This window comes from Heterodontus francisci, chromosome 8 (genome assembly GCF_036365525.1).
Source record: "Heterodontus francisci isolate sHetFra1 chromosome 8, sHetFra1.hap1, whole genome shotgun sequence".
Classification (NCBI taxonomy): domain Eukaryota; kingdom Metazoa; phylum Chordata; class Chondrichthyes; order Heterodontiformes; family Heterodontidae; genus Heterodontus; species Heterodontus francisci.
The window spans coordinates 50,936,066-50,950,920 of NC_090378.1; the positions used below are offsets into that span (position 1 = coordinate 50,936,066).

The 14,855-nt window shown below is 39.8% G+C and overlaps 1 protein-coding gene across 3 annotated transcripts in view; it reads right to left on the minus strand.

The window, feature by feature from the left end:
- The window catches only part of osbpl9 (oxysterol binding protein-like 9), a 224,833-nt gene that overhangs the window by 62,071 nt on the left and 147,907 nt on the right, over positions 1–14,855 (minus strand). For 2 of the 3 annotated variants that reach the window (XM_068037140.1, XM_068037142.1), the window contains 2 exons: positions 11,955–11,993; positions 10,039–10,132 (listed from right to left, as the gene is read on the minus strand). In XM_068037140.1, coding sequence (XP_067893241.1) covers positions 10,039–10,132; positions 11,955–11,993 — 133 coding nt within the window. The remainder of the gene's footprint in view (positions 1–10,038; positions 10,133–11,954; positions 11,994–14,855) is intronic. The other variant, XM_068037141.1, reaches the window with a different exon arrangement.

Below are 14,855 nucleotides of genomic sequence, written 5' to 3' on the forward strand. Positions count from 1 at the left end.
AGATCTTTCCCACTAGTTGTTGGCCTATAGAATACACCCAGTAGTGTAATGGTACCTCTATTGCTTCTATCCAAATTGATTATGTCCTTGACCTTGTGATGGAATGTAGGTATAATAGGCTTAATTAGGTAGAATTTAGATATCGTTAATATATTATACCTTTTAGAATTAGGGGTTGAACAAATGGTCAGTTTTCAAGACTCACTGAAATTCCCTTTTAAGAAGGTCGAGTTAGAAATTTCAAGGTCTTTCAAGATCCCTGTTACAATAGAATGTGAACCAGAAACACCTTTTAAGTCGGGAAATCCATTTCAGTGTTTCTGTTGGCAGGGACTTGGAGGACAAACACACATTGAAATATCCTCTGTGACATCAGTAAGAGGTAGCAATAAACTTAATTGATAGTGTTGGTTGCTTCAAGGTACCATGGAAAAGGCAATAATAGATAATAAAACAATAAATGGAACAGTACTTACAGGAACAAGAGCTCAAGTAAACACAATTATAAACAATTTGACCAGATAAATGGTCACAACTTCAAGAGCAGGGGAATTCTAGCAAAACATTAAATGGAGATGTTAGTTAATGATACTACCAAATATGGATTGTAAAAGCAGGAAAAACACACACAGAAGAAAGGTAACACTTGTATGCTAAAAAGTCAGATGATACCTCAGAAACAGTATAAACATGAGAGTTTCTGAAGCAAAAATTAGAACTGTTGAATCCTCATCAATGCTTCTCACCCTATGGTTTACTCGGGGAATTCAAGGTAAAAGTTTGCTTTAAATTTTGATGGATATTCTAAGACATTTTGCTGTAACATTAGCAGGGTTAAACTTTTGGATTCTATATTAGAAATAAGATTATGTGTTACATCTCTTAGCAATATTTGATATTGTGATTATACTTATCCAATTAAAAGTGTGTTGCATGTTAACTTTTATATATTTATTAAAGAATTTAACAAATTGTCTCATGTAGCATTCTGTATACAACTACGAGAACCCCCTCTCTGTGTCTCTAAGTGGAGAGATATGTATTAAACAGCGTTTCCCTGACCCTTATAATATCTGGGATATTTATGATTTAGCCATAATTATTAAAAATAGGCTATCTGAAATATGGTAATATTCTCTGTTAGTTTCCTTTTTTTGAGGGAAAACTAGTTCAATTCTTTGGACCCAAATAAGTGTCTATAAGAATTTGTCTGGTTTGAACTTATTTAAAGGAGATTCATAGGGATGTACTCCTGATTGGGTTTAGTCCCTATAAGGGGTTCAAGTCATATATCACTTCAACCTCTCTAGGACATCCTCTCTCTTCAGCACTGTAATATTATCCTTAATAAATACTGCCACCACTCCTTCTTTCCTTCCTCCCTATCATTCCTGAACACTTTGCATCCAGGAATATTTAGTACCCAGTGCTGCCCTTTTCTGAGCCAGGTATCCGTTATCACCACAACATTATATTTCCACATGGCTACATGGGCTTGCAGCTCACCAAACTTACTGACCACATTCTGTGTGTTCACAGACATGCACTGTAAACCTAATTTAGGTCTTATTGCATTCTCTATTACTTTGATCCCACCTATTAATATTACTTACTCTAGTGCATAAGTCTGTCCCAATTCTGTGCACCTTGTTTTTTCTCTCTAATGCTACCTCCTGCTTCCCACTCCCCTGCCAATTTTGTTAAAAACCTTCCCAATATCACTAGCAAAGCACCTCACAAGGCATAGGTCCCAGTTCTGTTCAGGAGCAACCTGACTGGCTTGTACAGGCCCATCTCCCCCAGAACCAGTCCCAATATCCCAGCAATCAAAAGCTTATCCTCCTGCACCATCTCTCCAGCCATGCATTCATTTGCTCAATCCTCCTATTTTTCTACTCACTAGCATGTGGCACTGGAGTAATCTGGAGATCACTGCCTTTGTACTCCTGTTTCTTAATTGCTTTTCTAGCTCCCTAAAGTTTACCTCCAGGACTTCAATCCTCTTTTTATCTATGTCATTGATACCAATATGGACCACGACTGCTGGCTGTTCACCCACCCCCTTGCGATCATAATATGATTGAATTTTACATTCAGCTTGAGGGAGAGAAGAGTGGGTCTAAGAACAGTATTTTAAATTTAAATAAGGACAATTATTAGGGCATGAAAGCAGAGCTTGCTAAAGTGAACTAGCAAATTAGGTTAAGGGATAGGTCAATAGAGATGCAGTGGCAGACATTTAAGGGGATTTTTCAGAATACAGAATAGATACATTGCAATGAGAAAGAAAAATTCCAGGGGGAGGACCCACCATCCATGGTTAACTAAAAAACTTAAAGATAATATCAAACTTAAAGAAAAAGCATATAATTGCGCAAAGATGGGTGGCAGGTCAGAAGATTGGACAGAATATAAAAAACTGCAAAAAATTACTAAAGATGAATAAGGATGGAAAAATTAGAGTACGAGAGAAAGCTAGCTAAAAATATGAGTTTCTGTAGATATTTAAAAAAGAAAAAGAGTTAACAATGTGAGTGTTGGTCCTATTGAAAGTGAGTCTGGGGAATTAATAAGAGAAAATAAGGAAATGGCAGATGAATTGAACAGGTATTTTGCATCAGTCTTCACTACAGAGGATACAAGTAACATCCAGAAAAAGCTGTAAATCAGGAAATGGAAGGGAGGGAGGAACTCAAGAAAATTACAATCACCAGAGAAGTGGTACTGAGCAAATTGTTGGAGCTGTGGGCTGACAAGTCCCCAGGTCCTGATGGACTTCATCCTAGGGTCTTAAAAGAAGTGGCTTGTGAGATAGTTGATGCGTTGGTTTTAATTTTCCAAATTTCCCTAGATTCGGGGAAGGTTCCATTCGATTGGAAAATGGCCAAAAAGGGAGACGGAAAGCAGGAAACTACAGGCCAGTTAACTTAACAGCAGTCTTAGGGAATAAGTTAGTAACTATGATGAAAGACGTTATAGCAGGGCACTTCAAAAAATTCAAGGTAATCAGGCAGAGTCAACATGGTTTTGTGAAAGGGAAAACATGTTTACCCAATTTATTGGAGCTCTTTGAAGAAGTAACATGTGCTGTGGATAAAGGGGAACCAGTGGATGTATTGCATTTAGATTTCCAGAAGGCGTTTGATAAGGTGCCACATCAAAAGTTACTGCGGAAAATAAAAGCTCACGGTATAGGGGGTAACATATTGGCATGGATAGAAGATTGGCTAGCTAACAGGAAACAGAGAGTAGACATAAATGGGTTATTTTCTGGTTGGCAACGTGTAACGAGTGGTGTGCCACAGAGATCAGTGCTGGGGCCTCAACTTTTTACAATTTATATAAATGACTTGGATGAAGGGACCGAAGGTATGGTTGCTAAATTTGCTGATGACACAAAGATAGGTAGGAAAGTAAGTTGTGAAGAGGACATAAAGGGACATAGGTTAAGTGAGTGGGCAAAGACCTGGCAAATAGAGTATAATGTGGGAAAATGTGAAATTGTCCATGTTGACAGGAAGAATAAAAAAGCATATTATCTAAATGGTGAGAGAATGCAGAGCTCTGAAGTGCAGAGGGATTTGGGTGTCCTAGTGCATGAATCACAAAAGGTTAGTATGCAGGTAAAGCAAGTAATTAGGAAAGCGAATAGAATGTTACAGTCTATTGTGAGGGAAACTGAATACAAAAGTAGGGAGGTTATGCTTCAGTTATACAGGGCATTGGTGAGACCATATCTGGAGTACTGTGTACAGTATTGGTCTCCTTATTTAAGGAAGGATGTAAATGCTTTGGAAGCAGTTCAGAGAAGGTTTACCAGACTAATACCTGGAATGGGCAGGTTGTCTTATGAGGAAAGGTTGGACAGGCTAGGCTTGTATCCGCTGCAGTTTAGAAGAATAAGAGGTGACTTGATTGAAACATACAAGATCCTGAGGGGGTCCTGAAAGGGTGGTGTGGAAAGGATGTTTCCTCTTGTGGGAGAATCTAGAACTAGGGGTTACTGTTTAATAATAAGAGGTCGCCCACTTTAGACAGACGAGGAGAAATTTTTTGTCTCAAAGGAAAGAAAGTCTTTGGAACTCTCTTCCTCAAAAGGTGGTGGAAGCAGAGTCTTTGAATATTTTTAAGGCAGAGGTAGATAGATTCTTGATAAGAAAGGGGTGAAAGGGATCGGGGGTAGGTGGGAATGTGGAGTCGAGGTTACAATCAGATCAGCCATAATCTTGCCGAATGGCGAAGCAGACTCAAGGGGTTGGGTGGCCTACTCCTGCTCCTAATTCGTATGTTCTTATGCACCTCAGAGTGCTCTGCAGCCACTCAGTAACATCCCTGACCCTGGCACCAGAGAGACAACACGCCATCCTGAATTCACGTCTGTGGTCGCAAAAACACTTGTTTGTTCCCTTAACTATAGGATCTCCCATCACTATTGCTTTCTCAATCTTCCTCCTATCTACCTCTACGCCAGCTGTGGTGCTGTGAACTTAGCTCTGGCTGCACTTCACAGAGGAACCATCACTCCCACCAGTATTGAATACCAATTGGACAGAGGCTTGCACTCAGAGGACTCCTGCACTACCTGCCTGGTCTTCCTTGACTGCCTGGTGGTCACCCATTCCCTGTCTGCCTGCAAAACCTTAAGCTGCAGGTGACCACATCCAGAAGTGTGCTATTCACAAAACTCTCGACTTCGTGGATGCACTGCAGTGTCACCAGCTGCTGGAGCAAGCTCTTCCAACTGATGACACTTTCTGCATATATGGTTGTACAGGACACCAGAAACATCCTGGAGTTTCCACATTGAACAGGAAGTGCACTCCATGGGACTGAGATGCCCTGTCATACCTCTGTTTATTAGACTATTAAGTGACTGAACAGAAATAAACTTTAGACTTAAATAAAGAACCAGCTACTCACCAATCAGCTGCTTCCATTGTGTTGGCATGGCTTTATTTTATAGGGAGTTAACTTAAATGTTTTACTTAACTCTATTACCTCAGAGTGCAGTTTTCGGTAGCAGGAAAAGATGATGGCTTCAATCTTCTCAATGTTTAGCTGGAGAAAAGGACAGCTCATACAATAATGGATATCTGACAAACCAACTGACAACACAGAGACAGTGGAGAGGTGGTGGAAAGTATAACTTGGTGCCATCAGCATCCATGTGAAATCTGACTCATTTCTGTTGATGATATCCCCAAGACGCAGCATGCAGAAGGAAGAGAAAGGGCCAAAGATGTAAGCTTGAGAAACTCAAGAGGTGAAGGTATGGAGGTGGGAAGACAAGCCATTGCGAGAGATGCTTTGGGTATGATCCAAGAGATGGCAATGTCACGTGGAAATCTGATGTATGAGGCAGGCACATCAGTCATTATATTCAGCAAGCCTCAGCTTGAAAATGGAAGACAGACATTAGAGGATGGGATGGTCAACCATGTCAAAATCTGCAGAAGGCTCAAGGAGGTGCAATGTACCACGGTAACAAAGAATGTTGTCCGTGACTTTTGTTAAAGACATTTTGGTACTGGGCTGTGGGGCGTTTGAAAACTTGATCTCAGAAATTTAAGCAGAAAGTTGTAGGAGCGATAGGCATGGATTTGGGAGGTGACAACAATGACTTTGGAGTATAAAGGGAGGGTGAAGATGCACAGTAGTTTGCAAGGACTGAAGTATCAAAGATAGCTAAGCCAATGGTGCACCAGATATTATCAAGGCTGTGCCTTTGAGTTTTAAAGTGCAAAGATGGAGGCCATACCAGAAAACGATCAGAATAGGAAACAGTGAAGGTTCTGCCGGGGACAAAGGCATCAAGTGGAGATGAGCAAGCTGTTGAACAACTCAACAGCTGCACAGATATTGTGGCAATTGAAGGGTCAAAGGCCAGGCAATTGATAGCTTGAGAGCGCATTTGTAAGCAGCTGGGGTGTTGAAGGATATGAGGAAATGGTCAGAGATAGCCTCACCAATGAGATCGAAGAGGTGGTCATGTGGCGGGAGGGTCTTATAGGAGAAGTTTAGGGAGGAAAGGAAGGCAGCAAATTAAGAAGGAGGCAAAGGAGATGTGAGTCGATGTTAAAATCACTGATGATGAGAAATCATTCACTGTTGAGTTTGAGGAAGGAATTGAGAAACTCAATTTGGATTTCAAAGAGGGGGAGTAACCAATGAGCATTTTACAACAGAAGCTTGAAGGAGGAGCAAGTGCCAGAGGGAGTAGTGAGACAGATCAAAGTGGATCTTAGTAATAAGGGCCATACAGTGACAGTCCTTTAAGCAGGACAGACGGTGAAGAGATACCATGGAAACCCCAGTAAAATGATGCAAACGCCATTTCTTCAAAGTTTCCATGGATTTTCCAATTTTTTTTTTCACGGCATGTGGGCATTGCTGACAACGCCAGTATATATTGCCCATCCCTAATTGCTCTTGACAACTGAGTGCCTTGCTAGGCCATTTCAGAAGGCAGTTAAGAGTCAACCACATTGCTGTGGGTCTGGAGTCACATGTAGGCCAGACCAGGTCAGGATGGCAGAGTTCCTTCCCTAAAGGACATTAGTGAACCAGATGGGGTTTTATGACAATCGATGATAGTAATGATGCCATGAAACTAAGACTAGCTTTCATTTCCAGATTTTTTATCAATTAACTGAATTTATTAATTAATTGAATTTAAATTACACCAGCTGACATGATGAGATTTGAACCCATGTCCCCATGGGATGAGCCTGGGTCTCTAAATTTCTAGTCCAGTGATATTACTACACCACCAATGTCATAGAATCATAGAAAGTTTACAGCACAGAAAGTGGCCACGGCCCATCGAGTCTGTGCTGGCCAAAAAACGACCTACCCAGCCTAAGCCCACCTTCCAACATTTGGTCCGTAGCCCGGCAGGTTACGGCACTTGAGGTACATATCCAGACTCCTTTTAAATGAGTTGAGGGTTTCTGCCTGTACTACCCTTTCAGACAGTGAGTTCCAGACCCCTGCCACCCTCTGGGTGAAAACAATTTTCCTCATCTCCCCTCTAATCTTTCTACCATCACTTTAAATCTATGCCCCCTCATCACTAACTTCTCTTCTTAGGTAAATAGGCCCTTCACATTCACTCTATCCAGGCTCTTCACAATTTTGTACATTTCAATCAAACCTCTCCTCAGCCTTATATAATAAAAGCAAAATGCTGGAAATCTGAAATAAGAACAAGAAATGCTGGAAATACTCAGCAGGTCTGGCAGCATCCGTGAAGAGAGAAGAGGAGATAACGTTTCAGGTCAGTGACCCTTCACAAAACCTCAGCCTTCTCTGTTCCAAGGAGAACAACCCCAGCCTATCCAATCTTTCCTCATAGCTGCATTTTTCCAGTCCTGGCAATATCTTCATAGATCTCCTCAGTACCCTCTCTAGTGCAATTACATCCTTTCTGTAATGAGGTAACCAGAACCGCACACAGTACTCAAGTTGTGGCCTAACCAATGAGTTATACAGTTCCAGCATAACTTTCCTGCTCTTATATTCTATACCTCGGCTAATAAAGGATAGAATTCCATATGCCTTCTTAACCACCTTATCAACATGTCCTGCTACCTTCAGGGATCTGTGGACATGCACTCCAAGGTACCTCACTTCCTCTACACCTCTCAGTATTCTCCCATTAATCGTGTATTCCTTTGCATTGTTTGCCCTCCCCAAATGCATCACCTCACACTTCTCTGGGTTGAATTCCATTTGCCAATTTTCTGCCCATCTGAGCAATCGGTACACTATCAACCACACGGTCAATTTTTGTGTCGTCTGCAAACTTCTTGATCCTACCCCCTACATCTATATCCAAATCTTTAACATTATCCACTAAAAGCAGGGTACCTTGTACTGAAGCCTGCAACTTCCAGTTGCAAAAACACCCGTCAACAATTACCCTTTGTTTCCTGCCAATGAGCCAATTTTGTATCCACCTTGCTACATTCCCCTGGGCTTTATTTTTTAAACCAGTCTGCCATGTGGGACTTCGTCAAAAGCCTTGCTAAAATCCATGTAGACCACATCAACTGCACTACCCTCATTGGTCTTCCTTGTTACTTCTTCAAAAAATTCAATCATGCTAGTCAGACAAGAACTTCCCTTAACAAATCCATGCTGACTATCCTTCATTAATCCATGCCCTTCTAAATGACAGTTTATCCTATCTCTCAGAATTGATTCCAATAATTTGCCCACTACTGAGGTTAGACTGACTAGCCTTTAATTATTCGGTCTATCCCTCGCTCCTTTTTTAAACGAAGGTACAACGTTAGCAGTCCTCCAATCCTCTGCACCACACCTGTCAGATGTTACAACAATCACGAGAATCCAGATGGAGATTAACGGCAGATATATTTTACAATAAATTCACAATGAAGCTCATTGGAATAATTTTCTTCAGTGTGGCAGCCTTACGTGATATGGCAACACTTCAATGGGCAGTATGCTCTATGTAGTGGACTGGTGACAGCCACCCTGAAATTTATCAAGTGAACATCAATGGATGATTTCTACCCAAGCAACATTGTAGATTAAATGTGGTTAAAAAACCATACATGATCCTGGCCTTTATAAATGGAGGCATAGAATACAAAAGCAATGATGTTATGAAGAACCTGGTTTGGCCTCAACTGCAGTACTGTGTCCAATTCTGGGCACCGCACTTTAGGAAGGATGTGAAGACTTTAGAGAGGGTGCAGAAAAGGTTTACAAGAATGGTTCCAAGGATGAGGGACTTCAGTTGCATGGATAGACTGAAGAAGCTGGGGTTGTTCTCCTTAAAGAGAAGGTTGAGAGATTTGATAGAAGTGTTCAAAATCATGAGGGGTCTAGACAGAGTAGATTGAGAAAAACTGTACCCATTAGCGGAAGAGTCGAGAACCAGTGTACACCAATTTAAGGTAGTTAGTAAAAGAACCAACAGGAGGAACAACTTTTTTACCCAGTGAGTGGTTAGGATCTGGAATGCACTACCTGAAAGTGCAGTGAAGGCAGATACAATTGAGGCTTTCAAAAGGAAACTGATTAAGCAGCTGAAGAGAAAAAATCTGCAGGGCTATTGAAAAGGATGCGGGAGTGGGACGAGCTGAGTTGCTCTTGCAGAGAGCCATCACAAACATGAAGGGCCCAGTGGCCACCTTCTGTGCTGTAACCATTCTATGATAACATATAACTCCTAATCAGTTTATTAACCCCAGGAAATACATAATGAATACACCAAAATATAACTTAATAGGAACATAGGAGCAGGAGGTGGTCATTCAGCCCAACGAGCCTGCTCCACCATTCAATGCAATTATGGCTGATCATCCACTTCAATGTCTTTTTCCCACACTATCCCCATATTCCTTTATGTCATTGGTATTTAGAAATCTGTCAATCTCTGCTTTAAACATACTCTAGAGCTTCCACAGCCCTCTGGGCAAAAGAATAGTTGGAGGAAACTATAGTATAATCCAGAATCAAGAAAGATTACATTTTTTTCAAAATGGCAATGACTCCCTTAAATAGCAATTAAAAGTGCACCATTTACTACGAAATTAACGTTCAATTACTGTGATCACACACAAGTTTCAGAAAACAAAGACAGTAAACTTTTGTTTACTGAAAATGCCACCCCTCAAGCAATATTTTAAAACCATTTCCTCCCTGCTTGTGCAAAAATTGAACTATGTGGACAGGTAGGGCACAGCATGGTTGAATTAGTAACAGTTATATATTACTTATTCCATCCCTCCCCCAATTACAGGCAAATAATTAATAAACCATGACCTATGTATTTCCTGGTTTACCTTAAATGTGGTTAATAGACTTACTTGCAAACGTTGGATAAAACTTGCATATTTTAAAATAAATTTTTAATCACAAAACTACTTTTGTTATTAAAAACCCAAAGACAGTAATAGTAATGATAGAGCCGACCAACTGTTTTTTTCATAATATAATACAACAATACGGTTACCCATCGTACATATACCTATATATTTGAATTAACTAGTGGAGACAGCCATCTACCTGGTGGTAAAACAGTTTGTGTAGGCATAGTGCTAATTACTGTTGACTCCAGAGGACTAGGTTGAAAAACTCCATCGACTGGGTTGATGGTACTCTAGAGAGGTCAAAAAGAGAGAGATTAAAACAGTTCCATTATATCACTACAGTAATAACGGAAGACAGTGGGGCACAGAAACAGATCCAGAATGGAAGTCAGCTGAAACCTGAGGAAGAGAACACTGGGAGAAATATAAGCTAATGAACAGAAATGGAAAAATAACCAAAAAAACTGTTCCAATCCAGCTACTATTTTCACGATCGCTATCAATTCAATTTGATCGATGTTAATCACATAATCAGCAGTTATCAGTTTAAAGATCCATGCAAATACATACCCTGTGGCTTAAAATGTATAGTATTTGTACAACTTTAATTATTGTTCAATCACTGGTTTCAAGTATGAAAGCATAGTTTCATGAACACACTGACTAACCATTTCCTTCAACACTACTTCATGGAACAGTATAATTTCTTGGAAATTACAGAATTGTTCTTGTTTTAGATTTTTACTAAGCAGCATTTTATTTTAAATCACTGACAAAAGTATCAGTGAAGTAGAACAAATTTTAAAAAGGACCAGAAAAATCCTGAATATTATTTTAAAGATGTTAGCAAGATGGTCTATGTTTGAAGATCAATCACAATTTTAATGAGTCAGCAACCTGGCAGCAGTCTTGAAATATATAGCTGCAATATGATATCTAAATTTATGGATGCATAAAAGGTAAATATATTAATTTTGAATGTGCTACTCTAGCAGTCTACTTCTCATGATTACAGCACATTACAAAAAAAAAAGTTTAACATGCATCAAAACAATTCATTGCCAAAAAGCTGATCACCATAGATATACATAAAACATGGATGGCAAAAGCAAAACATACAACAGATAATAAGAACATGTAAATACAGAGAAGCATTTTTCCAGGTAATATTAATTAACTGCTCATTTCGAATGAACTTGTTTGCTAGTCAATTTAAAGCATTTCAAGCACAATGCTTCCAATACAAAAAAATTATTTACTATGTTCAAAAAGTGCGGACTTCAATTCAACTTGATATTGATATCAAAGCTGAAACTGATACATTAAATAAATTAAAACAGTAGACTGTTATAAATCAACATTTATTTTGCGAGACTTACCATATATCATGAATGAATCATATTAAAATGTAAATCCATTCATTCTCAGCAGTTTGCATACTACATGATATTCAACAAAATATATCAGCAGATAAAAAATTGAATACATAACTGGGTATAAAACCTGAACAGTATCTACTTCTACGGTCAGGTGAAGGAATGCCAAGCAAATATCAAGCAATGCAAGAAAAGTCCAAGAGCTTTTTCAAAATGATCAGACCCATTTTAGGGTTGAAAGTTCCATAACCTAGCATCTACATAAGCTTACAAACCAGATATTTCCTATTTGATTGTAAACTGCAGTCCAGCAACTGATTTAGGTCATGCTGAACCTCAATAGTAGATCTCAAAATGAAAGCTCGCATTATTACTGTAATCCAAAAACCTGGAAACAATATAAGGCAGCAACACTATACAGTTTTAGTTCAAGGCACAATTTCAATCCCTTGTCAAGGAGCAAATCTGGCCAGTTACATAAGTAAGAATATTAATATTCCTGCCATTTGTAATGGTCTTACAAATACTGTAGATGCCAGGCTAGAGAAGATATAAAGGAAATAGAACCAACCGAGGAAAACAGTAAACCACAGTAAATCAGTAATTAAATGTGCACCGCTGAAAATACAGGATTTCCTTCTCAACTGCATTTCAAATCAATATATTTTCCTTGTATTCCCAAGTACAAAAGAAAAGGAAGAGAGTAACAAGGTATTATACTGGTTTACAAACTTACTATAAGTCCATCTGCGTGCTTCTCCTCATTACTTTGGTCCTTAAAATTTTGGAAAGAAGAGATTTTTCAAGATACCATTAAAGAACAGGACAAAGTCTGAAATATCCCATTTAAAGTTTTGATAATCATTAGTATATTAAGTACTAAAAGTACCCAGAATTTAAAAATCATTATCCTTTTAATGACAATTTTTAGTCAATTGGGCAAAGTCCTATGTTTGAGTCTGATCAGTGTTGACAACACAATAAAATAATTAAAAGCAAGGTATCATTTCACTGATTCTGTATGCACTTTCATGATATGTCCTATATTATACCACATTAAAGTACAGAAATATTTTTGTTACATTTTTCAGTAAACCTATGAAACCACACAGCTCTTGCAGCTCAGATTTGCAGTTTAACAGTACTGTGGTATAATGGATTTGATCCTCCACACAGCAAGGTCATGTCCTCAACTGTGCTATCATGGCAGAACAAGAAATGTTGATGAGTCCCCCAGAGGAAGGAAAGAGGGAAGATCTGAATAATCAATCACTCTATACTACACTGGTCTCGTGTGCTCACGGAAATCTGTAGATTGGCAAACGTCTGAAAGTGGTATTTTGTCTATCCTCTCACTGGGAATGATGGTTGGTGAAGAGTATCCAAAGCAGAGGTAAGAAACTGATTTTTTACCTCCAACTCCCAAATCCATCAGCATTAATTGACTGGCTGGAGAAAGAATTCACTCTTGCTGCTAAATCGCCCACCTTGTGCTACAACCTGGTTTCTGGGAAACAAGGACCGGTGGTTTTAGAAATGTTCACTTTAAAAGAGGCAGGAGCTTTATTTTAAAATTCAGTTGGGAAGCAGGACATCCTGCAGATCTTTGCCATCATTTTGGCATGCAAGCCATCACTTCTAGGCAATCAGCTGTGCCAAATGCTGTTTCAAAAACATAAGTAACTAAACTGATTTTGCAATTTCGCAGTCATTTCCTGGCCATTTTTCATGATTTTTGTTCAGGTTTTTTTCCCCCGGTGAGCACTCAGCTTCTCATGAGCCTTTGCAGCAACTGATCTGAATTTTTTGGTAGCAATGCGTTTCCCCAACAAGAATTTGCTATTTCATGTGCTTGGAAGAAAAGGAGGAACTACAGATGAATGTCAGGCAAATTAGGCTGCACAACAGATGCTCTGTGTCCACTCTGTAGACAGAGGTGACTAGATTTCATTTAAGCAGACAGTTAATGCATGGAGAGGCTCCTATTTCCAAAGAAAGACGGGACAGTAGACCATATAGCACCATGAATATATGTGAACGTTTGATTAACCATCTAGTTGGATGCTTCTGTAGAAGTACGCCAATCAGAGTGCATCATACATTCAGTGACACTGACATACCAATGTGATCAGTAGCTGTACTTAAGATGCTACCAATTATATCTGAAGGCCATGACATGCCTACCTAACATTTATCAAGAGGAAGGTCTTCTCATGGCTCAAGTCAGCAGATAGCACAACTCTACATCTAGCTGTCTGCTGCAAGAACACATGCAGAGGGTTGGAACATCAAAGGACAATAATGGTCAGGCATGGTCTGAAACTTGGCTATGTATACCTCTTTGAAAGAATGCTGACCTATGGGGATGCCTCTATGGAGTGGCACAGAGAGCCACAAGTACTTCATGCAGCACCACCTTCACTTCTGCAGCCTTCAAACAGAGGATCAGGTTCTAAGCTGTTCTATCACCTAATGCCTACACCTTGGGATCTTTTGCCCTTCATTGTTCCCTATTATTTCTTATTCCTCTCTCCCTTCAGCCCTCGCATGAGATGCCTACTGTGCCTTTCCAAATGTTTTTGGAAATTTTGTTCCCCCAATTACAACGCCCCTTTTTAATTGTCCCCTTCCCTTTAAATTTCACTTATATGCTCCCACCACCTAATGCTCCTGCACCCATTCAAAACTGTACCAGAAGCTATGCTAATGAGTTGACGTTCAGAAAATAGTAATTTCCAATTAGACTAGTCTAAAATACATCGTTAGCCATTCTTAATCTAATTGCACCAATAATGCAAAAGTTAATGCACCCAAAACATTGGCTAGGAGGTAAACACATTCAAGCAATCTTACTCAATGAGATAAAGCCAATTTCCATAATTATTTGCTGCAATGGTAAATATTTCTATACCCTGTTATTACCATTCATACCACTCTTCACCCCACATCCAGGACAGAGATTTCCACTCAATTGGCACCTTTACCAGTGAACTGAACATACACCCCGCCGCCACCAGCTCCCCCACTCCACCCACCATCAGCACACTGGGGTTACAATGTGTACAATCTACAAGATATATTGCAGAAACTCATTAGGCTTACTTCATGAACACCACCCAGTCCTGCAGCCTCTACCAGTAAGAAGGACAAGGCCACCAAGAAGGACAGAAGTGGCAGCTACACTGGAAACACCATCACTTCCAAATCACACACTATCCTAACTAGGACTTATATCACTATGCCTTCATCATTGCTGGGTCACAATCTTTGAATTCTATTTTACACTATTCAAGACAATGGTCCATCACCACCTTCTTAGGACAACCAATGAAAAGCAACAAATGAACATCAGCCACTTCCAGAGAACATGTAAACAAATAAGCTGGTAGAAGCTGCAGGGCAGGGAGGTGTTGATGAATCAAGCCTAGTGGGTTTCTACAGTACCTCTTGTAGATAGTACTTATTGCAACCCCAGTGTGCTAATGGTGGTGGGGTGGGGCTGGGGGGGGGGGGGGGGGGGGCGGGGGTGGTGGGTAAGGTAGTGGTAGTGTGTATGTTCAGTTCTGGTAAGGGCATACATAATATGTAACAGCTGTATTCACTGCCAGAACTCTTATTTCTGTAGAGGTAGAAATTT